The sequence below is a fragment of the Micropterus dolomieu genome, linkage group LG02 (assembly GCF_021292245.1).
Source record: "Micropterus dolomieu isolate WLL.071019.BEF.003 ecotype Adirondacks linkage group LG02, ASM2129224v1, whole genome shotgun sequence".
Classification (NCBI taxonomy): Eukaryota; Metazoa; Chordata; class Actinopteri; order Centrarchiformes; family Centrarchidae; genus Micropterus; species Micropterus dolomieu.
The window spans coordinates 19,381,583-19,407,638 of record NC_060151.1 but is presented as its reverse complement, the minus strand read 5'-3'; the positions used below and the strand labels follow the sequence as shown (position 1 = coordinate 19,407,638).

General features: G+C 39.6%; 2 protein-coding genes across 8 annotated transcripts in view; both read right to left on the bottom strand.

Annotated features, from left to right (window-relative positions):
- Window positions 1–26,056, bottom strand: part of aatka (apoptosis-associated tyrosine kinase a) — a 65,108-nt gene that overhangs the window by 19,465 nt on the left and 19,587 nt on the right. The gene's annotated exons all lie outside the window — the stretch shown is intronic.
- Window positions 12,664–26,056, bottom strand: part of LOC123957664 (peroxisomal succinyl-coenzyme A thioesterase-like) — a 21,195-nt gene continuing 7,802 nt past the window's right edge. For 5 of the 6 annotated variants that reach the window (XM_046030645.1, XM_046030647.1, XM_046030654.1 and 2 more), the window contains 6 exons: window positions 18,770–18,889; window positions 17,858–17,940; window positions 17,614–17,704; window positions 16,781–16,861; window positions 13,051–13,192; window positions 12,664–12,963 (listed from right to left, as the gene is read on the bottom strand). In XM_046030645.1, the coding sequence (XP_045886601.1) occupies window positions 12,827–12,963; window positions 13,051–13,192; window positions 16,781–16,861; window positions 17,614–17,704; window positions 17,858–17,940; window positions 18,770–18,889 (654 nt within the window). In that variant the 3' untranslated portion in view covers window positions 12,664–12,826. Of the gene's footprint in view, window positions 12,964–13,050; window positions 13,193–15,780; window positions 16,652–16,780; window positions 16,862–17,613; window positions 17,705–17,857; window positions 17,941–18,769; window positions 18,890–26,056 lie in introns of those variants that run through there. The other variant, XM_046030662.1, reaches the window with a different exon arrangement.

Sequence of the window (26,056 nt, the reverse complement as noted above, 5' to 3'; positions counted from 1 at the left end):
GAAAGGAAGAGATTGAAATAGACTGTAGGAGAGGTTAAGACAGACACACAAAAGCATGCAGAAACAAAAACTAGTGATACTAATACTAGTACACCTGTCAAAACCTTCACTGAACACATTCATTTAAATGTCAATACTCCATGTCTACATGACTTTTCATTAATCTCCACATCAAGGCCCACTGCATTCATCTTTAATCAAATATTTGTATACGTGTAGCTTTCAACAAAGGGTTGAGAGACTCAACCTCAATCAATGAAGTATTGGACAGTAAGTGGTTATTTTACTACACCACCTTGCACACCACATTGCCTGCATTAGCCGTCCACTGGGAGCTATGAGGAGAGCTGTAGCCTCTATCTCATAGGACACCTTTGGCGAAAATACAACACGCAAATATAGTTTATCTTACCCTCATTCATTTTTAATGCTTTAAAAAGAGCTAATGGAGCTGCAGAGGCTGAGATATCCTGACATTTAGTCCATACTATGGGTCGATCTCTGAAGATGCTAAGTCCTACAAGTCCCACAATGCACCTCAATAACATCTATCAATAGATTCTCCTGGCCAATTAAACAACAATAAGCTTTATTTATGTATGCACGTGTCTATAAAAGTCCACGCCACAAGTTTGAAACACAGATTTAAACACAGAATTAAAAGTGTTAATTCTCAAGACCAATAGAAATAACCCTGGTGACATCACTATCACACCATCAGCTTTATTTTCTCATACTTTGACAGCTCCCTCCCAAGCCACAGAAGACATTAGTGATGAAAATGATCTCCATGTGTTAAATTGGCAGAGTCTTTATTAAGTCTTAGAAGAAGACTAAGAAGAACTTTCTCTTTTTAAAGACAGTAAGTGCATTATTTCTAGTTTTCTCATGTTTATATGGAACTTATTTATACACCTCTGTTCTAATTTTTCACTCTTAACAGTTTTTTTCCCAACATGTATTCTTGTAAAAAAAAAAAGTAAACCAAATATGCTCCTCTTTTATTGTCCCCTCCATAAAAAAAAATCCTGAAACACAAGCACTGCACTCCAGGGCCCATTGGGGAGTTGCAATGTGTGATGCTTGTGTGTGGGTACTTTTCTAGCTCACTGACAGAGACACAGCGGCCCTGACCCATTTGGCTGTGGGGAACATACTGTTCCAGACCTGGCAGTTCCTGCGGCACAAACAGCACTGCTCCAACCGAAGCTTGACCCTTAGGTCACAGTCACAAAGCCTATACTCACACATGCACAGGCAGAAATTCACACACATGGGCAGACAATGAAAACTGGGAAAATGTACCCAGGTTCCTACTTGAAACCTGTAAGAACTACAGTGTGTGTCTATGTGTAGGCACTGACCTGACAGCACATTACCATGGTAACAACCTCACTGCTAACACACATTAGTTGATTGGCATTTACAGCGCAGTAAACCTCGTGCCCCCTCTTTATATCCTCACTTTTGGAAGAAGAAGCCACGTCCACAGGCACTCTCTCCCATTTATTTTCCTGTATTATGCTGTTACAGCTTGTGGTAGTGTGTGTGTGAAAGTGTCTGTGAAGTGGAAAAGAAGGCGATTACCAAGCTAAACCAAGCAGTGCCCTTTCTAGATCCATCACATACCACAACACACAGCCTGAGTGGGTGGTGACAGGACACATTGTGTAGAGGCTGACAGGGGAAATAACAATGATGCTTTGCTTCCAGTGTGCATATTTGCAGCTTCTTTGCAGTCCCTTTGGTGTCCGGTCAAGAAGCTAAGGATAAAATAAAAAAAACTTCTATAAATATGCATTTTTCCTGGCTGCCTGGAAGTCTGTAACCATTTGTTTTAAGTATGCTGCATACAGGTACCTTGGGGGAGTTATAAACTGAACCTATGGATGTGTAGATGGATGGATGGACGTGAGGCAGGAGGGTGGAGTAGAGAAGAAGCACACTGAGCAGATGGTGCCAGAAACAGTGATGACTCAGGGCTCACTGAAGGACACAACATAAAACACACACACACATGTTGTAATTCCTGGATGAGACTATTAAGTCGGCTGTCATGATATCTCTGGTTTCTGTCTTTTTTACAGTGTAATTAAATTATTACACATCATGCTTCTATTTTTTTTTTTTTTTAGCAATGATCATCTCCAAACGTCGCTTGACATTAAGGTTTAAAGCAGCAATATATAACTTTTCAGTGTAATCTTGTCCACTACCTCCACAGGTGGTCACATTCCCACCACAAAACCTCATTTATCATAATAAGCTGTCTAGCCTGAGGCTGAGGTAACTAGCAACTGTCATCAAGGTGAACCTGAGCTCTGGAGAGTGTCAGGTTTGGTGACGATGTGGAGGTATGTCAGCTTCGCTGAAGATGTTGTGCAACGCAATTTGAATGAGGATCATCTTTAAGCAGGTGTTCCGATCGGGGGAGAAAAGCCCTGCATTAAAAAGCTGTGTTGGGACGGTGTGGTTTCCAGCACAAGTTAGACTATGAAATATTATGCAGGAAGGTTAGTAGTTTGAATAACAAATACGTGAGTTTAAAGGTTTATCAAATGCCAAAACACTGCATAGTGGTTTTTAATACTATGAGCAAAGAATGTGCAATCATGGTGGTAATAATTTTATCTTTCTTTAACAGTAGAAATAAAGCACTGACGAAACAAAGTAATCTGCCAGGAATGTGCACCTGGAATGTATTTGATTGGTCAATGCAGTGCCTGATTGGCCAATAAAGTGCGCTGTGTTGCAACAAAGGTTGAGCCAGGTTCATTTTTTTTAACCGGACCCCCACTGAGCCAACACAGTGGTCCCATTCAAATGAATAAGGGCACTGTGTTTTCCCATGCAGTGCTGATGTCTGTCTGAAACCATTGCTCTCTTCTGGATGAATGACAGCTCACTCAATCCAGGTTAGGGGCAAGCAACTGCCAAGTGGAGGAGTTCAGATATTTATAAATGAATTAATAAGTAATGACAGCATTAAAAAAAAATGATGATCAGTTCCAGTAATGCCAGCGTATCAGATGATGGCAGTGAAGTGGGAAGTGAGATGTAAGGCAAAGCTCTCAACCTATTGGTCAACCTTCCTTTTAATCCTCACTCACAGCCAGAAGCTGTGGGTAGTGATTTAGATAGTAATTACCGATACAAGCAGCTGATATAAGGTTTTTCCTAGTAATTGCGACCTCAAGCCACTGTTACTTTGAAAAGAGGAGGAAGAAATGTTTAAGTGCATCATTGGTTGGATGTAGACTGCAGTGCAGACACAGCTTGGGGAATCCCCCTAAAGAGAAGGTTTCAGAAATAAATTTGTTTGTGCTACTCTGCGCATCATTTCACCACCTTGACTGCCCCCAGTCAACACTTTGAAAATGGATGAATAGGAGGAATGGAGGAATGAAAATCTTCATCTAGCCCCTAATTTAGTTATTTTAGTTAGTTATTTAGTTATTTTTTCTCTTGATGCATCATGCAGTTTTTGGTATGCCTATGATTTCTCTGTAGTGGGACAGCTTGACGTAAAATGTATCTTTTTGCATGTTGTAGTTTCAACTACTACAGACGGATCAACCTTTACTAAGTGTTTTTTCATCACCTGAATGTCTAATGTGGTCATCTAGAGGAAAGTAAGTGGCACCATTTTCAAGTACGACATTTGGAAAATCCATCTCCCAGTCTCTCTGAACAACGGTGAGAGACTGACGACCCGGGGTCTTCCATAAATATTTGAGAAGCACACATTACTTCACCAGCTGCGCGGCGAAATGAAAATAAAGCACTTAAAGCCAGGCTCATACCCGCTTTATTAAAAAGCTGTCTTCAGGACTAGAGGAAAATGAGAAATGTCCTGACAGACAGGAGGCGAGAGCAATGGAGTCACCCTGCAACCCCCACAATTCAGGCCGACAATGAGGAGTGCGTAGTGGGATAAGGAGAGGGAAATGCTTAATCCTTACTCTGGTGTAAAGAGACATAATGAAGAAGGAAGTCAGTGCATTTTGTATATTTCCCAAAAGTGAGACTTCAGTAAAAGTCTTGCTAAGCATTACTTTGTACTTCCGTTCTGGATCTGTTTCACTCAACTAACATGTGACTCCTTCAGATTGGATTAATGTCTGTAAAGTCTGGCTTGCACTGTCAGATGATGGCCGCACAGTTTAACACCAGACACCAGGCGGAGGGATGCCCATTTCAAGTCATCAGTGGCAGAAAATAATAAGCAGTGTTCTTCACAGTCACAAAACAGCTGATATTGCACGTTTATAAACATGCAATTAAATTATAGTCATAAAATGTGTCTGCTGACCACATAAATGCAAGAGAAATACAGATAGAAATGAACTGAAGTAACTAAAAGTAAAGCAGTGAGAGTGAACATGTAGAGAGATGAAAGCCCAAGGAGGAAGCAGGAAAGCTACCATGGTGAGTGTGTGTGTGTGTGTGTGTGTGTGTGTGTGTGTGTGTGTACACAAGGTGCGGACGTAGGAGAGGCCCACGCTGTGGGTGAGTGTAGACAAAATTTATCAGTGCTGCGCAGGTGCGCGTAGGGGGTAAACCCAATAGCGATGGCCTTAGAGGGCGAAGCCTATAAGAAATAGAACTACATAATGTCCCTTTAAATGACCACTTTTAATCTATATTGTGTTTATCAAGGTTGCTGAACATTTTAATTTCCGAACTGATCGTCTTTCATTTAGTGAACCTACACTTTGTTAAATAAAATTATGAATAATTATATTTGGAAATATTAATCACAAGCACTTCAAGGCCTTTAGGACTCCTTGCGCATAGCTAAATACACAATTATTACTAGTGATCAGTTAGTTATTAATTGTTCATTAACCTCTTGGTACCGGACCTGCCTGATGCCGGAGTATGGGAGTGCTTTTGGTCATAGGAATATTGACTGTTTTTATCAGTATTTCAATGTTTTGGAAGCTTTATGTTATTTGGAACGTGGTTGTATGGAGAGAAATAATGTTTTGAAAATAAGTCCCAATAATTGCATCCCCATTTAGTCTGTAATGGTAAAATAAACATGTTAATGTATGGATTTATATTCCTTAGCTTCTAACCTTTCAAAGGAGACCATTATTATGCATCTAGGCCTAATGGTTGAGGAGATATTACTGATTTATTCTGGGTATGTTATTTTAGGCATTTTTCCTGGAAATAGGTGCCAGGTACCATGTTGTTCAGTTACTTTCAGTCGGTTTAGTTTAATCAGTCAGTCAGTCTCAAATCTGAGGGTGAATTCTCCGTACAGTGACCTGGATCACTAAACAGTACACACACACACACACACAAGTTCCTGTGATCAAAGTAAAGATTTATTACAACTAGTGAACACACGTGAGGTTAAATATAGGGATATTGTCACGATCCTGTCCTGACTGCTGTGTTTTTTGGGGTTTGGTTTTGTATCTGCATGTTAGTCCTGTCATCTGTTCTGTTTAGTTCTGTAAGTTTATTCTTTTATCAGTTAGGTATCTGTTATATGGTCTGTTGGCTTTTGGGTTTCAGTCCTATCTGTTTGGGGTCGTGTATCTCCCTTAGCCACACGGTCTTATTAGTCAGAATCCCTTGTGCGGGGCTGTTAATTTAGACTAACTTTAGTTTTTAGTTTGCTTGCTACCTTTAGTGTGCTACTCTCCCTGATGTTATTGTTTATCTGGTTATTATCTGTCACCTGTTGTTCAGTGGTGTTTGGGTATTTTCCTGATTTCAGTTCTGTTCCTGTCTCATGTATTAGTTTCTGTACCATCATGCTTGAGTTCTGTCAGTTTGCTAGGTGTCAATTTATGTTCTCTGCCAGTTTCAATAATCTGTTTTGGTAAACTACTCAAAATCTTTACTCAAGAAAAAGTACAATTACTCCCACAAAAAGTAAAAAAAAAAAAAACGACAAACCTACTGTATTTCATCTGCTGTTCATCAGGTTAGAAACAGCTGCAACATGGTTATTTCTAGGGAATGCAATTTGCTTTGCTGGTTGATCGTCATTAGCTATTTCTGTTTAATAGTTATTTTCCTTTTTAAATCTCCATGAAGGTGTTGATAAGATCACTTTAAAATATCATGCTTGCTGCAGAGCCGACTATTGTTGCCTGTATATTTTTATATGGACATGTAGCCAACCAAACCACTTACTTACAGGCAGCCAATACAATCTGATTATTCCTAAAGCATCTAAATAATCTTCACAATGCAAAGAATCATTGTGGCAGTAACACGGGCCGGCTTGTTAAAGAGCGACGCAGGCTGGATTTCAGTTGTTTCAGTAGAGCAATAAAGCCTTAAACTGAAAAGGTATTTGCCTGATTTTCTAAATGTTTGCATCTGTCCAGCTCATTCATCTGTGATAAGCGCTGTCTCTTTGTACCACAGAGGAGACCTGGCGCTCTTCTGCATAACTGCGCGCACACAGTTCATTGCACAGCTCATTCGGTTAACGAAGCCTATTACAGATTACAGACTGAAGTTACGAAGGTATGAATGGAGAATGTAGCGAAATTAAAAGTAGATTACTGGCCCACAGAAAATACTAAAGAGTAAAAGTTTTAAGAAACTGTGAAAAGGTGCCAATTACTTATTTTAATTTATTTATTTTTAAAATTACCTTGTAACAAGTCACTACCCACCCTGCAGCGTCCCCACAGCTATCTTCAGGTACAAAAAGAACAGCACAAAATAAAGGTAATATTGAGGCACTTTGCTGCACCTGCCTTGAGTGAACTGTTTTTTTTCCCTCCCTTAACTTTTCAGCACCACCTTTGCCATGTTTTCTATATGTTTTTTGTCCTCGTTTCAACTGCTTTATCATGTCTAATGCAGAATGTGTAATTGAATGATTAACTATTCACTCAAACCGCCTGGCTATGAGCCACCTCCAGAATCGCCGGAAAAAAAGTGAGGGGGACAAAACAGATTTTTTTTAAATGTGGGGGGGGACATGTCCCCCTCATGTATAATGGCTCCTACGCGTAAAATGAAAAGAACATGTCGTCTAGTGTAAACTCTGTGCGACCAGTAAAAAGCTTTCAATCGCGAACATTTCTCCATCTGATTTATTGAAGCGTCTGCTGAAGCAGCACAGCGACGTGAAACTTACAGAAAGAAACTCCGGCAGCTGCTGCCACCGATGCTTGGACTCGTTGGGAGAGATTGGCGATAACGTAGCGTTTTGTAACTACTGAATACTACTCTTATAAATGGGCTACGTGTGCAGAAAAAACCCTGTTTAAACGTCGGGAAGTTAACAAATGTTAGGTTATAGGCCCCTATGCTCTGTAAACAGCACACTCCTTGCTGCTGTTATGGATATGATGTTAGTTAAAAAGTCAGGGGAGACTGCTGTGTTTGTGAGTGAAGGAGGGGTGAGGGTGAAAGCAGTGTTTCCCATAATTAGCCAATAATTTGGATAATTATCAACGAGGAGCGCCACATATTGATTTTCCAAATTTTTACTAGGCATATTTAAAATCATTTTTCATTAAGGAGCTGTATTGAGGAGCATATATTCGTGCAGCACCTCCTGGCTCGCTCCCTCTCCCCAGGTAGGAGGACTTTATTCCTCCTAGTTTCTGCATTTTAAACTTTAATAATGTCTTAAAGTCTATTTGCTCCTGTTTTAATCACATATCTTTCCACAATATCAACTCTTTTCTTAAATACCATAAACCATTCTTAATTTCTAAGCATTTGATAAAAGGAAGGCAAAAGCTCTTGTGTTAATCGTCCCTACCAATTAGAATTGTTATAGTTAAACAACATTTTATAATGATTAAAGCAGATGGACAGAACAGTTTACTGGATACTTCCAGGATAATATTGATTGTTACATGTTATTACTTATATATATATATATGGAGGTATTTGAAACATGGCATCAGTTAAAACAATAAAACACAGGCAGTGATAGATCCAGAGCACATGGAAATGAAGTCAAGAACAATGGCATGTTAAACCTCTTTTGTCCTTTGGGGACACTGGTTTCATGAAGGGAGACTGAAAATAACTATGATTACTTAAACTTTAAATTCAATCCTTGGCCCAGGAGCTGGTAAAATGGAGTATGTAATACAGAATGATATTTCTGTACCATATTATTTACCCGTTTTCACATTATAGTACTTTTACATAGATTTTGTTTAAGTATTTAAAAAGAAACTATTGTCTCTTCAAAATCCCAAAGTGCTGGAGCATTTTTATCTGTATTTGTCTCAGTTCTACACTTATGTGTGAAGAGTAAACAATCTGTGGCTGTGTGTGTGTTGAATATCCAGTTTCGGCCTTTAGTTTATAACTTTTGACCATTTCGTGTGGTAGAGAACCAGGGCGAGGAAAGTTTTTTTTTTTACTTCGATGTTTGGGGTAACTGGTGGTCCTGCAGAGTGTCGCCAGTGACACCTTTACAGCGAGAATGGTCGCATGGTTCCATAATAAACATTTTTTAATCTGGCATGTATGTTTGAGTCTGTGCAGGGATCCTTATCCAAACACCAGATGGGCTGTGTCCGTCCTTTGCATGTGAATTAGGCCAATTCTTAGGAATGAGGCCCCCTTGTGAATAACTGCTCTCACCTCCTCTTAATGTGAAATGCTGTGCTCACTGGTTTGTCACTACAATCACAAAACTTCCGGTTTTTGTTGTCATGAATTATGAGATTTGCATTCAATCTATAGCATTCTTTTCATTCGTTACCACATTACTGTATTTCTAACAATTGAAAAATGTATTTCCGTTCTTTCATAGTCTTACAAAAAGACATTTCTTAATAGCTTGTTTGTAAGTCTTATCTAAAAAACCTTTCAGTTTTTTTATTCTCGTGTGTTTTTACGTCTAGGCATACAACCACGTACCGTTCACAGTCCCGGTGGCATTGGTAGTGTAGTGAGCAAACGCCTCCCAGGTGTGTCCATCTTCAGAATGATGGAGGGCGTGGATGGTTAGCTGGAAACCAGACAGGGTGTTCTGGACCAAGATGGTGAACTTCTCATCCACAAGTCCTCTGGACGGCTGAACCGACAGCTTCACACAACACTGCTTCCCGTCCATCTTGAACTGAGCACAAACATAAACTGACCAGAATGACAATGACTCCAGAAGACAGTTTGAGTGTGTCTACTTTGCTCTGAATCATTGTTCTTTCTTTTTAATTTAAATAAAATGATGACTGAGACTGAGTTGCAGACGGATGAGTAGTGTTGATACCAAAACCAGACTCTGTCCAAAGGTACTACGAGCTGTGTGCAGATGAGCACAGTAACATTAACTAATGCAATGTAACCCCACAAGCTTAAAGAGCAAATTAGCACAAGGCTGAAAAACAGTGTTTCATTCTCTCAGTGTCTGGTTGAAGGTTTCAAGCCTGTTTCACCTTCAATCTTCCAAATTAAACTACAAAATATGTTTGAAGGTTTGGTACTCTAAAATAATGTACCTTTCCAGGTTTTGTTAGTTTTAGGCACAAAAGGAACTTGTTTAGAGGTTAAGTAAAGATCCGGGTTTGGTTTAAAATTACTTCTTTGTTGGTTAGGGGATGTAGTGTAGCCTCACAGAGCTGCTAGCATGGCTGCAGACTCTTAATTCCTGATGGAACAGAAATATAAGTCCAGAGTACAACCCTATGAGAAGCTAGTGTACACAGTAACAGGAAATTATTTAACAGATATAGCGGATTGTTGTTTTTTTTTTAGAGTAGTATTCATTAACCACACCTGTTCATGTGTAAACATGTCAACGTTTCACTCTGCCTTCAACAATACTGCAACATTTTCCTTTGTTAACTCTTAACATTCTCAAGAATGAATAAATCTTTTACAATATAAGTGGGTATCCATATTTGAAGACAAACATACCTAAAAACTGTTATAGCTGGAAACCAGACAGGGTGTTCTGGACCAAGATGGTGAACTTCTCATCCACAAGTCCTCTGGACGGCTGAACCGACAGCTTCACACAACACTGCTTCCTTCAGTCTCCTCCCACAGTAACATCACTCTGTGTGTTTAAAGAGCCACTCCACACTTGATCTTATGCAGGACAAGTATCAGTAAAATGGCCTCTCTAGGTTGAAAAGTATCTTCCGACCTCACCTAACAGCAGCATCCACGTCCACAGCAGGATGAGGTTAGGTGCTGTCGGTTGTAATTGTTATTTTTCAAAAGCCCTGAAAACATATTTAGGCAAGATTATATTGTACAGGTAATTTCCTGATAATTAGTTTATAAGTTTGTAATCTATGGATGTATATTGATGCCACCATGATAAAAAAAAAAAAACATTAGCTCAGTTTTTTTCATTCAAAAACTGAAAAGATTATCATCACGTAGATAAACATACATGCAAAATACTGAACTTCTACGCACAAGATGTCCTAAAAACTTGTTTGCACTAGAAAATAACTGTTTGCACAAGGTAATAACACGGCCTAATAACTTGTTCCTACAAGACAACAATGGATGTCTTGTGCAAATGTGGATGTCAAGTTGTGAAAAGGTAGGTTTTCAGCCTGCCGAGGAAGCTGGCCATTTATCCACTTAGGGGAACCAGTTTGAGGGCTCTGGCTCACTACAGGACCTAGCTGGGTTAGTTTAGCTCTGTTCATGGGGTGATAGCACTGCATGTGGTGGTGTTTTGTGCATCTGGTGTGGTTTAGTTAATTGGAAGACTCGGCGCATACTTTTCTGATGTTGATACTGTAAGTGTATCTCTGTCATAGGCTGCCAGCATATAACTAACAATTGCTTTCTACTAGCTCAAAGTGATGCAAGGCTGGGGCCATTACAATCTATAATGTTCCTATATTTTATGTGGATCATTGACTCCATGATCCTGACAAGCTTACTGTTTGCAAATCACGCCAATGACTGGCTGTGGCTTGGCTGCATGGCAGGGGCTGGTGTTGGTTGCTTTGTGGCGTTAGCCGATGGGTCCAGGGTTCCTACTCTTTTCTAGAAATCATTTACCCGGTTTTTCCAGGACATTTGCAGTGATGATCTAGCTGGTATGAAAGACAGGGATCATGTCATACACTACTATGTTCCTCTCTACGCAAGTGTTATTTTAAAGAAGTGTCAGTCTTTGGGCTATAACTAATCTATGAAATCATCTGCATGCGTAGAAATTATGACAAATTGATCTTGTTTTAATGCTGTTATGATTTATTTTTTGTATTTCCATTGTATTTTAGTTTCTTTCTTGAAAGCAATTTGTGTTCTACGCCTGGAAATTGCTTTTCTTATGAATTATATTTTAACCACTACAAAATACACTGCGGTCAAGTGAGCCCACTTGACCGCAGTGTATTTAGCCGGTGTTTGATGCACCTACAGCTGGGCCCCCATTCTTTCTCCTTATTCATTCTTATCCAACTTATAACAATACCCAACATTTTGAAACCATTGCTCTTAGAGTTTAAACACAAACCTTAAACATTTGCAGGCAAATCAATCTGTTTAAAACAAGTTTAGCTGAAAACCTTACACTATAAGCCTAATAAAAACTAACACAGGGGGGTATAACGTATATAACGTTAAAATAATTTTTTACATAAAGCAAATCTCCCGTTCCACCACATCCCAAAGGTGCTCTATTGGATTGAGATCTGGTGACTGTGGAGGCCGTTGGAGTTCACTGAACATTGTCATGTTCAAGAAGCCAGTTTGAGATGATTTGAGTTTTGTGAAATGGTGCATTATCCTGCTGGAAGTAGCCATCAGAAGATGGGTACTCTGTGGTCATAAAGGGATGGACATGGTCAGCAACAATACTCAACGATGCTCAATTGGTACTATGGGGCCCAAGGTGTGCCAAGAAGATATCGCCCACACCATTACACCCCCACCTGCCTGAACTGTTGATACAAGACAGGATGGATCCATGCTTTCATGTTGTTTACGCCAAATTCTGACCCTACCATCAGAATGTTGCAGGTGTAATCGAGACTCATCAAACCAGGCAACATTTTTCCAATCTTCTATTGTCCAATTTTGGTGAGCCTGTGCGAATTGTAGCTTTAGTTTTCGGACCATTCTCTGTAAAACCTAGAGATGGTTGCGCATGAAAATCCCAGTAGTTCAGCAGTTTCTGAAATACTCAGACCAGCTCGTCTTGCACCAACAACCATGCTATGTTCAAAGTCACTTAAATCCCCTTTCTTCCACATTCTGATGTTTGGTTTAAACCTGCTGCCATGTGATTGGCTGATTAGCTATTTGTGTTAATAAGCAATTGAACAGGTGTACCTAATAAAGTGTAGATAGTAATGTTATTCTAAATATGATTGTAATTTATTTTCCAACATTCTGTGTGCTTTTCAATGCTCAGTCTCTCCTGTATGTTACATCACTGTTTTGGCTGACACCCACGATGATGCTCCAAGCCTACGAGCATGAGCAGCAGCATTCTGACAGTTTAGTTAATGGTGTCAGGGTTTTCTGAAAGTTACACATAGAACCTTTAAGAATTATTCCTAAAAATCTCTTCATATCTGCTATTCAGAGACATAGAGTCCATCATGCATGCTGTCCTTTCCTCATTTTTAGATTGCTTTACTGGTCTTAACTGGAATGAATTAAAAACAATTCACAAATCTGTACAAAATGCAGCAGCAACTACGAACAATACCAAGAAAAAAGATCATATCACTTTTCATGTTTTGACAACAAGTTTATAAAAGAATCAACATTACGATTTTATTACTTTAAAAGCACTTCATTTCCCGGCCCCAGGCAACATCTCTATATTACTGTGTCAAGTCAAGGCAGTTTACATAGCCCAATATGACGGATCACAAATTTGCCTCAAGGGGCTTGGTTACAGGTGGGAAAATAAAGCTGCACCAGGGTTTGTGCCGCCAGACAGGTTCTCCCTCAGAAAGACCAGCGTCTTCCTCCAGGCGTCTTCCTGAGCACGAGAATGTGCCACCGTCTCTCCGCCCCACAGAGCCATAACTGGAAAGACAACAGGAAACTGAAATGTCAAAAGCCTTAATTTTGGAGAGTTCCTGTCACAGCTTACCGATCTGAAGTTGAACCTACTCTTCTCACGTGTGGAGACTGATCTGAAGGCGCTGGCTCGGGCGTGTGGGATGTATGGAGGTTCAATCAGATGACCTGTGTTCGGGTACGACAGGACAGTCAGCAGGTGGCTATTGCCCGCACTCTCCATCATCTCCCTAATCTGGAAAACAGGAAGAAAAAAAATATAATCTCATATTTGTCAAATGGTTTCATGATGTGTTTCACTTTTTTAATTTGCACTCTTTGGATACGATTTGGAATTAATGTATTTCTAATATCGTTTTTGCTGCTGTCATCTCAGAACTGAAAGGAGTCTTTGCAGAACAGACATTAAATTAAATTAAAAGACCAAAAGTCTTTAAAAAATGATCAGATTTTCAAAAGTCTTAAAAAATGATCTTTGAAATTATGGAAATAAATTCAAACCTGTCTTCAATCTGAAAAACATCCTTTAAAAATGGATAATTACTGATAGTATTATGGTTTGGGGATTTTGTTCCATGTCTTGTGTTTCTTCTGTTCTGCCTTGTTTATTCTTATGACACTTTTATGTTTGGTCTAGTTCTGTTTTTTAGTTCTGTGTCTTAGTTCATAGTTTTGGTTACTAGTTTGTTGTTTCCCGTTTAGGTTTCACATGTGTTCTGTGTTCTGTTTCTTCCATCCTGGTCTGTTGTCATTTGTTCTGGTTTTAGTCCACTTGTCTGTCTGTTTTGTCCGTGTCCTCATCTGTTTCTGCATTTTAAAGTGCTTCTCAAGTCTCTTATTTGTCATTTCCTCGTTCCTCACTTGAACCTGAAGTTGGTCCGTTCCGGCATCTAATAAAGTTATCAGTCCTGTTAAAATGACAATTAACATGAATTACAGATGCACCTAGCTAAGCAAGCTAGCTAGCTCCACACAAGGCCGTTGGCGCCACAGTCCAAATATGGTCACGTCCGGTGCCACTGGTTGCAAAAACCTTAACGTCCCGGCGCCCTATCGGCCAAGCTCGAGGCTTCAAAACAGCAGTCCACAAACCAACAGGTGACGTCACGATGACTACGTCCCATTTTTATATACAGTCTATGTGACCGACGCCCCCTTATTGAGTTGCTGTTATATTGATTGGACACTGCAGCTGATCGGACTGAGCTGATACATCATGACAGATAACATCTCAAGTGTATCACTGCAAAGTCTTAGGCTATTTGATTTGTTTTATGATTCACTGCCTTTTAAAATCTGTGGTTGGTGTGAACAACAAAGGCCACATCTTTCTTTATTTATTGAGAAAGATTTTTCTTTCTTGTATTGTTGGATTGATATGATGGATGATCAATCGGTGACAGGTGATAAACTTTGATTTGAGTTACATCATTTCAACTTCCCTTAAACATCAGTTGGGCAAGTTAGTTGCTAGATTTACTTGCCCAACGTGGCATTTTACTTGGCAATCAAAGAATATTGTTGATCCCTGCTTTGGTTGGCAAAAAGCATAGAAACTGTTATAATACCAGGTCGCTCTGTTCCTTATTACATTGTGAAATAAAAATACATTTGAAAAAATAATTACTTCCATTAAAAACAATTATTTTAATAAAACAGGAAAACTACACAAAAAAAACAAGGAAATGGTTTTAATAAAACTAATGAATTATTATTATCAAAAAGTGTTGGTTCATTGACATATAATGTTGTATTCATATGTTTTACTTGTTTTTTTGTATCTAATTCTTTTTTTTAATATTGACCATTTTCAAATTTCATAGATCCCAGTAGGCTAACTGTTCAGCTTCTTCTCAGCGATCAGTAAAGATTAATCCTTTTGTCATCCTACGACCAACATTGTTATTCACACAGCAGTGTTTCCCCTAGGGGGGAGTTAGACCACCTGAAAATACTACTGTGTCGGTGGTGTCGTCATAGCTTGCTAATTTGTGCGTGTTTAGGCACCTTCTCCGTTCCTCTTTGACCTTTATACTGTTAAAGTTACGAGCCCCTGATGGAGCTTGCTACAGTTATGCTACATTCACATATTAGCCGATAAGACCATGGATAGAGCCCTATAAAATCTGTTTAAATTTTTGCCAGATTTTATGTTTTCCGTTTGAATTCTGTGTTTTACAATTTAAGTAGATTTTGTCATCAGACAGTGTGTGTGTAATCAATAAGAAAATATTAAATTCAATCAACATCGATGAGATTTTATTATGCAAATCCGCATATAGAAATATTCAAATGTATGTGCAATTATTAATGGAAACAATTCACATTAAATGTATTGCAACAGTAGGATGTTAAAATACTACAAAACTATTTAATAGGGGACAATGACCGCATTGCTGTAATACATGTAGGGGAGACCGGGTATGGTTGTAACACTTTTTGCTTCAGCAACGATACCTCACTGAATTTTGTAGCTAGAGTTCTCAAACTTTTATACAAAGTACCCACATTTGTTCACTACAAATGGCACCAATTCAAACCTCTACAAGAATTTCACAGATCTCGTGAGTTGAGGTCAAATGCATTGTCTTCCATTGTTACCACCTACCCAAATACCGGGGTAGATTATAACACATACTGGAATAAGTTGTAACAATAAGACAAAAGAAGCAAAAATAGATGCCACACTATATGATAAAAAAAACAATGTGTCTCTCTCACTGTAATCAGTAATAATAATTAATAGTAATAATTAATTAATGACGTACAACGGCAGAGACGCCGTAATTCTGGTAGCTGCATAGCTGCGCCAACAAAAAGTCTCATGGCTCAGTGTGTTTGTCTGACTCGGATCGTCACTGATTAATCAGCCCACCTACGAGGCTCACCTGTCAAACACCAACGCAGCGTCACTGATCGCTGAATATTTTTTTTAGATTGCCGGATTACAGGGTGTCACAGAGTGCAGGCTTGGTGGGCCCAGACTGCAAAGGGCACTCTGTAAAATATTAAAATCAAGAAAGTCCCTAGTTTTATGTATAGTGTATGGTTGTGACACTTTTTAAAGATGTGTTACAACCCATGCCACTCCTGTCAGCCAATGTTTAGCTAGCTGTTTTAGCATAGTAGTTTGAAATGAGAAAGGGAAAAAATGCATCACATGTTGCCTAAAAAACTACATTTCAATCTAATATAAGTCAAACAATTTTACCTGCAAAAGTATAGATAAAAATTTATTTTTCTCTATATATTCTGAATGTACCTGTTTCCAGACTTGATCACTAGCATGACTGATTGGGGAGGAAGCAAGTAAATACTGAAATGATCACATAACTTCTATCTCTAATTGGTGTTACAACCATGTTACAACCATGCCCGGTCTCCCCTACTGTGAATTGCCCCCTATCAAACAGGTCCTCCATATGTTGCTGAACACACGGTATAAGTGGGTCTAACAGAGGATACTCACAGGTTTGCAGCACTCCTCCTTGTTTACAAGGCCTGACCAGACATAACTTACATAAGGAATATCTCAATCCGCCCACACAGTCAAGCAGTCAGTAACGAGTTTGTGTTTTGCATCTGAAAATGTGGTTGCAGTTCTGAGAGTTTGTTGTATTGATGAGCTCTTCTGAGCCGTTTTCGATATGACGCCGTGTGTCTGTGGAGGAGCCGCTGAGCAGCGCCTCCCTCGCTGAAACACAGACACAGAGTGGACCGAAGCAGCATCGGTAAACACCAGAACAACAATGGGGTGGGCCGCCCCCCCAAATCAATAGTAAGGGTAACTCTGCACAGGATGTTGTCATGTCAGTAAACTCACGTCCTGTGCAGACTCATAGGCGGGCCACATCTGATCGTCCTCACCAACAACCAGCAACAGAGGACACTGGAGTCGTCCCACCTGCTCAGAGACAAACAGCAGTAACATTTCAGCTTTTATCACCGGCTGCAGATTCAAACATTTATGCATCACTGACGTCTCCTGTGTAATAATTTATGTGTGTATCAAATAGTGGCCGTAGCACCTCAGCTGCAGAGTGCAGCAGGCCTTTATTTGAAACAGGCCTTTATTTCTAAATCTCTCTGTTTGGTTAAAATATATTTGGTCATATTTTAATATAAAGCATTCTTGTTTTCTGATCTGCTCCAGTTTACTATTTGTTACTGCATTAAGGTAGGTTAATGCAAACTTCCTGTATCCAATTCAAGTCCCTTCATTTTCTAACAAGCCTTTTTAGTGTGAAACATTTTCAGGAGGTGCTGTGGAAACTTCAGTCACTGGCATAGTTCCCACATCGTGCTTTACATGTAGCCATCACCATCTTGTGGCACTTGTATGTTACTACAAAATACAGTTTGGCAAAGACATTAAAACACATATAGTTGAAATTTGTTGTCAAACTGTCAACAATACAGTATGAAAGTAAAGAATGCAAAAACTACATTATGCTTAGTTGGCATGCACATCATGACAGACACCTGGAGTTTTTCCACCCTTGTTTTTCTATTTTTGTCTTTACCTACACTGTATTGGTTTTATACACGCTAGTAGCTGCAATGTTCCAGGTTTGATTCTTAAAAAACAAAAGACACAATTACAAAACTGAACAACTGTATAAGAAAAATACAGAAATTCTGGCTGGTGGTACTCACGTCCACTTTGAGCGTGGGGTCGGTGGGAATGGGCAGCAGCACATCTCGCCAGATCTGGTTCTCCTCATTGATGCAAATCTTCTCAGCGTTTCTATTTGGCCAAAAAATAATAATAATAATTCTTCATCTTCCCAAATTCTGACTAATGAATCAGACTTGAATTATCGGTTATTAAAATATCCGTGTAGACAACACCTGAGTTTTGAACAAAAATTAGAAAGTAATTGACGGCAGATCAACTTACTCATTAAAGTAAGTCATCATCTGTTCCACAGAGCCATCAATCGGCTGCACATGACTCCCACTGATACACACAGCACACCTGAGCTGGAAGACCGCGCACACATACACACACACACACACACACACACACACACACACACACACACACACACACACACACACACACACTTAATATATAGAGGTTTACGCAGGTTTAAATGAGACAGAAACCTGATAAGGGACAAATAAGTTCGGTTCAATTAACAGTTTAAGAAGCTTGTGATCACTGCAAGTTCAGCTTGTAGTATACTGTGTTCATTGTCTTTGGATTAAACTGTTAACTCCTGGGTGATAGCCAATCAGAATGTAGTTCCTAAAGTGCTATAAAACGTTTACATTGCTGAACAGAGGAGGAGGCATATCCTCTGGCTGATGTAGGTATCATCTCCATATTCTATAATATATATACTGTATTTTATTCTTCAACTCAGCAGTGTTTGTGTAGGCTATTATTCATTAAGTGTCTCAGTGCTTGCAGACAATTACTAGTTAAAACATACTGAACAGTGGGGCTGTCCCCGACTAAGGATTTACAAAGTCAAATCAGAATCGTCAAACCCTGCCTATAGTCGACTGATAGTCGAATCATGTGTTTTTGTGTGCGGCGATTGCAGGTAGCTCCGCTTTAATCTTGAGAAGCTGTAGAGCTGCAGTCTCTATTCATTCAACTTACACTGTAAATTTCCAGCTAAACTGGCTTTTTGAAGACATTTTTTCTCTCTCTCTTCCACTTGCAGAGCCCAAGTAAATTGTCCCAGACCTTTGTATGTAGTCAGTTTTGGTGGCAAATATCTTACTACCTTAATTAAACTAACAGAGCGACTTCAAGCTACCTCAATATGGTGAAAGTAACTTTTAGCTATTGTTGTCTTACCTTTATAACTTGAGAGTATGCAGCCATTTTTAAGGTGATACTGGTGCCAAAGGAAAGACCCATCATGGCGATCCTGCTGCTGAGGACCTGAGGATGCTGCTCCAGGACTCTATAAGCCGTCTGCAGCAAGAGAACATGTCAGAAAAGGAACAGCTGTAACACAGAGGCTTGGAACATTTTGTGGAACAGGAAGATAAGAAATGATAAGCTTCAGTTTGCATGGAGTTTCATCCTTTAGATTGCGATCACTATTTTAGAGGATAAATCATTGTGAGAATTCACAAAAACAAACGTGCTGGTTCTTTTATCTAATATCCAGTATGTTGTATAGATCACAAAGTCCTGTAAGGCAAGATTGTAAATTGTGAGTTTTTAACTTTGCTTGACACAGTTGGACAATAGCAGCTGTCTGTGTTTAGAGATGAGTCAAAAACCTCTGCTGCCTGCAGGCAATCAAAACTGATGCTGCTGCCAGGCTGTTAACTTAGGTAACAGTTATGATTATATTACACAATTTAGGTTAATTTTTGATTTTAAGATTTTACATATAAAAAAGCACTAGAGTGTCAATCCCTATGCTGCATTTTTTTATAATGATCTGATAATAATAAAGTATAATTGTAGTAAAAATAATACATCAGGTTTACATCAGGTTACACTGACAAAAACTGTCTGTCTGTGTCAAACTCTGAATGACACTTCCTCCAGTTATCTTTAATTTCAACATTTGAGCAGTCTGTGAATGAGTGTCCCTGTAAAGGTGAATAAACCTCTGAACCCGGTTTATTGACACATAAACAGACACACAGATAAGAGAGACACATCCTGGTATCTGCAGCCAAGATTTTTTTAAATACATGGAGTATGAAAATCGCACTTAATAATCTGAGCCCCGACCTCAGGGAGCCCCAATTTTTCCAAAACTTCTGTATGTTTTGCTAGGAATCTTTGGAGCTAAAGTGCAATTTATGTTTTATTATTTAAAGTTATAGATAGTAGTATATTGTATTTAGATTAAGGCTTCACATATAACTGAGACGCGCCTCCTCAAACATGTAAATATTTTTGGCTATGGAGGTGCAGACAAGATAAGAACTGTGACTGGCTACTTGTGTTTTCTCCTAAAGGTTTCTAATGCTAGTGGAGATTGTTGATAGTCAAGAAAACATCAAGGAAGCTGACCAAAGACTAAACAATTAGCTTCAGATTTAGTTGGGGTTTTACTATTTTTCAAGAAACATTTGTTTAAATTTGTCATCCTCGAGACACTAAATAAAATTGTCATTCTTCAAAAATTTGTTTATAAGTTAATTGACAAAACAATCGGCAGATTAATCAATAAAGACCTAGACTCAATAGTCTTCTTTTAATTTTAATTTCACTTTGAAAGAAACAGAAAACAGAAAATATCTTTGCACATCTATAACATGAGACATCGTGCGGGGGAGGGGGATGAGGAGGTCAAAAAGTAGGTCAAACAGATACTCCCAAAAAAATAAAGTATGACTCCCTCTTCACAGCTGTTTTCACTTCTTCTCTAGGATTTAAAGGCAGGGTAGGCAAGATGTTTCTAAAACGCTATTTGACATATTTGTTGAAACTGTCTTTATACACCAATATATATTAAAAAGTTAGGTGCTCTGAAAAAGAGAGTATAAAAATCGTCTGTCTGTAGTCCTCTCAGTGCTGCAGTAAACACAGCCACTCCTTTCATTCGGACCGAATGCAATGATTGGCTGGCTGACTGTCACTCTCCCTCACTGCCATGGCTACCAGCCCTGCTGCTACAGGAGCTGCACACTTGCGCGCGTGCAGCTCTCTCCGGTCAGATTGGAGGTAATGTCAACGTGGCTTTTCAATGACGGTGACAACTGAGGTACCCCAAGTGGCTGAAGTTACGCCGTGGTCGCTTCATTTCTGCTGGACAGGTAATCTGGCTTTTTTCATTTTGATGGTAATTTGTTACTTTCATCGGTAGCCAATGTAGCTACCTACTTAGCAAACAGCTAATGGCAGCTACGAGTGCAGGCTGGTGGAGCGAACCAGAGTAGAGATGATGAATTATATGTAACGTTAACGGTAGCTGAGTTGGAAAACAGCAGTGCAGCTGAGAGCTGTGTTTGCCGACGCTAACGTTAGATAAGACAGTGTAGGTGTAGACTGCGACGTTTAATTATTCACCACCAGGGTTCTAAATTAAAATTCATTTTGGCGGGTGTTAATAAAAACTTACTAGCCAGTTTGGCCGGTGACGCATGAGGCATTACATGCATGATAAATAAGTTTCTGTTCTTGGTCACCCTGGCAGTACTTCCTACATTTCCCATGAACACTGTGCCGTAATGCTACATGATGACGTTTCATATGCCCCTTGGCTGCGTGCAGTTTGCAGTGAAACCAGCGTGAGAAACCATGGAAACGAACGGAGCGTCCACCAGAAAACACAAGGAAGAATAAGAGCGAACGGCGCCAGAGCAGGGAGCATAGACTGAAAGAGGAGGGAGTTAGCTAGTAAAGTAAAGTAAAAAGTTAAGATTAAACTAAATGTGGTGGTGGTTGGGACAGACTTCTGGGGGCGAGAAGAGGAACGAGCCAGGGGATGAGGACAGAGAAACGAAGAAAAGAAAATTTAATGCCAAATGGCTGACGGGTCGTGAATGGCTTGTGTTTGATCACGAAAATGTCGTCATGTTTTGTCAGGATTGCCGCATGTACGCGAAAGAAAAAAACAAAACGAACAATTTTGTGGTGGGAACTAATAACTTTAAAGTCGAGGCAGTAAAGGACCATGAGTGTCCCCGAAGTCATCAGGAGAGCCTAAGGATTAAAACTGCCAAGACAGGTCGTATTGAAGAGAGCCTTCCTGGGAGAAGCCTCGCTTTATTGAAGACGTCTGAGTTGGAGAAGATGCAGCTACTTTTTCGAAATGCCCACGCCATCGGAAAAAAGGGCAGGCCTTTCACCGACTTCGCATGGATGTGTGAGTAAGTGAATTAACGTTACTATTTACATGTTTCAGAAACAGTGCATTTAATACGATTCAGAGTGCTTCCATAGACACAGATGAAACTTTACGTTTGGGTTTCAACAATCTCACTGAAATGTACGGTGTTGTAGGCGCCAACAGTGGCTTCATTTACACAAAAATTAATTTCAGGGTGGACAGGAAGAAAGGCTTGAAGATAGGAGAGACGTACACAAATGACTACCAGGCAAAAGAGTTCATACACTACATAGCATGCCAACAATGTTAATAAAATGATCAAATGCATTCAGTGGCACTTTCTTATTTTCACCGGAAAAAAATTTGGCTAGTGGAAATTCTGATCACATTGGCTGGTGATCAAAAAAGTTACTTTAGAACCCTGTTCACCACCTAGGGTCATTGTTATACTAAGATGATCTAGTGCATGCATGCGTTTTTTGACTGTATGTTAGTCTGTTATATCTTTGAACAAGATATTTTTTACAAATGTGGTGATGTAGCTGTGTTGAAAGACATTACACAACGTTAGTGTACATAAACAACGCTGGCAAAAAGTCCCCTAGTATCTGCATTTCTGTTGTATAAGCTACTTATTACATAGTTTGACATTGTTCATAGCTAAACCTACTGGGTGAAAACCTTTTACTGTAATTGGTGCTGTTATGCCATTACTTATTTTACTAGAAGTAAAAAATACTGTCTGTTTTATTTCTATTGTGCCCTCAGGTCACCTGCAGATTTGGAGTCTTTCATAGCCCTGTGCTTCTCACCAGTATACGCTGATCGGAGCATGCTGGCTGGCCTGGATTACAACCACCGTGTCCACAGACCAGCCAGGAGAAAAGCTGATGACACAATTCAGTATGTTGCATTTTTATTACTCCTGTGCATTTTACTGATGAGTCAAAACAATTTAACAGTATGAGAAATACAGATAGATGGTGCTGATTTATTGTTTTGATTGTATTTTATGTGCTAATGCTAATTACTGTATAAGAAAAAAATGTCAGGTATTGCAAATATTTCACTAAGCTGATCCTCCTTTCTGTATTATCAGGTACAACAAGGAAGTGTCCAGGAAGTGGAGCTTGTACTCACTGAAGGTGGAGAAGGACTTCAGTTACATCGCAGACCTCCACAGTAGAGGTCGACCGATTAATCGGTTGGAAGATTAATCGGCCGTTTTTTGGCATTTTTTAACATAATCAGCATCGGCCAATATCCAAGTATATCAAGCCGATTATTAGGCAGGCATATCTGTGGGCAGCCTAGTGTTGTCATGGAACACGTGTTTGACGCGCGCTGCCGCTAGAGTCATTTTCCAGCCGAGTGAGCAGCAGACCTCATCCAGTGCCTAAGGAGCTAACGGTAAGGATTCAATTCTTATTACTCCTTTATATTTATATAAAGTATTAGCCTAAGAACTTTCAGTGGAGAATGGGTGGGCTGAAGACTCAGGGTCTGGAATTTGGATTGAAACTAAATATAATATTATTCACATTCCTTTTTGTATTGTTGTTACAAATCTTCCTTCCCTCAGAAACAAGGAGATGGAGCTGCTAAGTAAATTGCACTAAAAACTTTAAACTTTATTTATTTTTTCATTGAAAAGTATATTTTCTTCTTACCCGTTTTGTTTATTTAATATATTTTTTTTTTTACATTTATACAATTTATTTATATATGTTTTTTTACATTATACATTTTTAATTTATAAGTGCAGAATGCAGATTGTTCATTGTTCAAGTGTTCAATAAATGTTTTTATTGAGAAAGTTTGTCTATGTTAAGTAATTATCATTTCTTTTACATTTTATCTTTCAAATAGAGGTTAAAAACCAAGCAAATATCGGCCAAAATAAATCGGCAGCATTAATCGGCCATCGGCCGACCCGGATTTCAAAAGATCGGTATCGGCATCGGCGTGAAAAAAACCATATCGGTCGACCTCTACTCCACAGTGCCATCCTCCTCCTCCTCCTCCTCCTCCAACGGTTGTCTACTACTGAGGAGCTGCTTAGAAGCAGAACCAGGAGACCTGATGATCCCCGTTAACATGGGGTTCAGTCAGGTGTCCCTGCCCCAACTGTGTCTAAAGTCTGAACTGTCTTCATGATCAGTCAAGACACGTCTGGACACACCTTGTCTCTTCCTCTATATACATATTTCTAATGATGTTTAAAAAGTATATTTGTGATATAGGTTGTAGTTTTAGTAGTATATAATAATAAACAAGTGTTGTACCATATTTGGATGTCAGTATTGGAGACATAAGACATAAATGTAGTTGTTTTGCTGCAAGTGTAAAGAAAAGACATTTATCATTTTCAATGTTTTATTTAAAAAAGAATGAAAATATCCAGAATAGGGAAAATATACTTTCTATTTTTTCTACCCTCCTGGGAATAAAACAAAAATAATGTACAGGTATTCATCCACACAGTGGATGGAATTATTTGTGTGTCAGTTATTGACATTACATCTTCCACCCTGCTAGGTTTAAACCTCTGTATTGTCCCGGTGGATCAGGATAACAGTTGCATATCTTCCAGAAACTCAGTATCACGACTCTGTGTCTAAGTGCGCCACACTGCCACACTACAAACTGTCTGTACGTTGCCTGACTGAACTGTCTGTTACTCTGTCCTGGGTCTGATCAGACATGTGTGGTGCATGGAAACACAGGAGTCTGGATGTTGTCCACCATCCTCAGATTCTGGCCTGTAAAGGAATATATAGTTGTTAGAACCCCAAATTGGAAAGATCGGTGTAATAGGCCAGAGCATTAATTAACTTGATCAGATATTTTTATTGAACAGAGGTTTGTTGTTCTCTAGCAGGACTTCTGTGTCCACGTTACACAGCAGGTCAATGTACATAAATAATGTACACAATGTTAGTTAGTAGTTGAAACAATAACAAGTAAACAATAAAAAAGTGTGTGTGTGCGGTTAGAACTGTCGCTTCACAGCAAGAAGGTCGTGGGTTCAAACCCCGGTTTCCCCGGCCTTTCTGTGTGGAGCGAGCATGTTCTCTCCGGGTGCTCCGGCTTCCTCCCACCGTCCAAAGACATGCAGGCTAGGTTAATTGGTGTCTCTCCAATTGTCCTTAGGTGTGAGTGTATTTTTTAATATTAGGAAATCCAGTCCATCGCAGGGCCACACACAGACAAACAACCAGTCACACTCACACCTTTCAGCTGGGATTGGCTCCAGCCCCCCGCAACCCTGTACGCAGGATAAGCGGTTGACAAAGGATGGATGGATATATATACATATACCTGTTGTTGGAGTGTGAAGCTCGATGCAGGTCCTAGAAGATGTGCTCCTCGGCTTGCACCTCGTCCTCTCTGTCCTGCCTCCTCTTCCTCGGACCCCGGCAGCCCTCCCTCCTCTGCTTCGCCTCGACCCCGGGCCTGTCCCGGTCTGTGCTTGGCTCTGGGGTGCAGTCCTCATCAGAGACAATAATGCTGTCAATGTGGAAGCTCCAAAATGCAAAACCACGTACATGTTATGAGTCTAACACGAAATTAACGTTGGTGTGGTGTAAGTGATGGTAATGAGAAAATGTGTATTTGTGTATAAAATCTGTTTTTAGCTTTGCCCAATGTTACCGCAGCTGTTAGCACAGCTACCTGTTGCTAACAGTTAGCTAGCCAGCTCGTTACTGAATCAAAGTCAGTCTTTTTAAACCTATCCAATATTAACATGCTAGCTAGATAGTGATAACTAACAGCTGGGTTAGTTGTTTATTTTCATAATGATAAAGTTAGATGTTTTCTTACCCCTGATGTGAGGCGCTGCGCTCCTCTCTGCTCATCACACTGTGCTCGTCCTCCAGCGGTGTCGGCAACGCGCGTTCACGTGTTTTAGGGGCGTGGCTTTGGAAGGAGCCCAGAAAGGAGGGGGTGGGAGTTTCTCTGTTGGATATTTTTCAAATCCAGCAGTTTCTGGCTAGTTTCTCAAACTTACCTACACTGCCTTTAACTGTCCCATCAAAAGCTTTACATAACTCTAATTAAAGGCTTGCAAGTGGCTTTACTGCTGGTGATTTGTACATCCATGTCTGCATACAGGATGCAGTTCACTATTTGCTTCTCAAATAAATTGCCCTTCATGATGGGAATAATAAAGTCTGTATCTCTAGATGTCATTTAACGGCCATAATTCGATCTAAATGAACGTATCAAACTGGATTATTTTATTATAGTCTGTAACTTACATGCAGGCTGAGGTAAACTGCTGTCCAGCATCCAGTACAGACAGGAAGGTGTTTTTTTATTTTATTTATTTCATAATGATC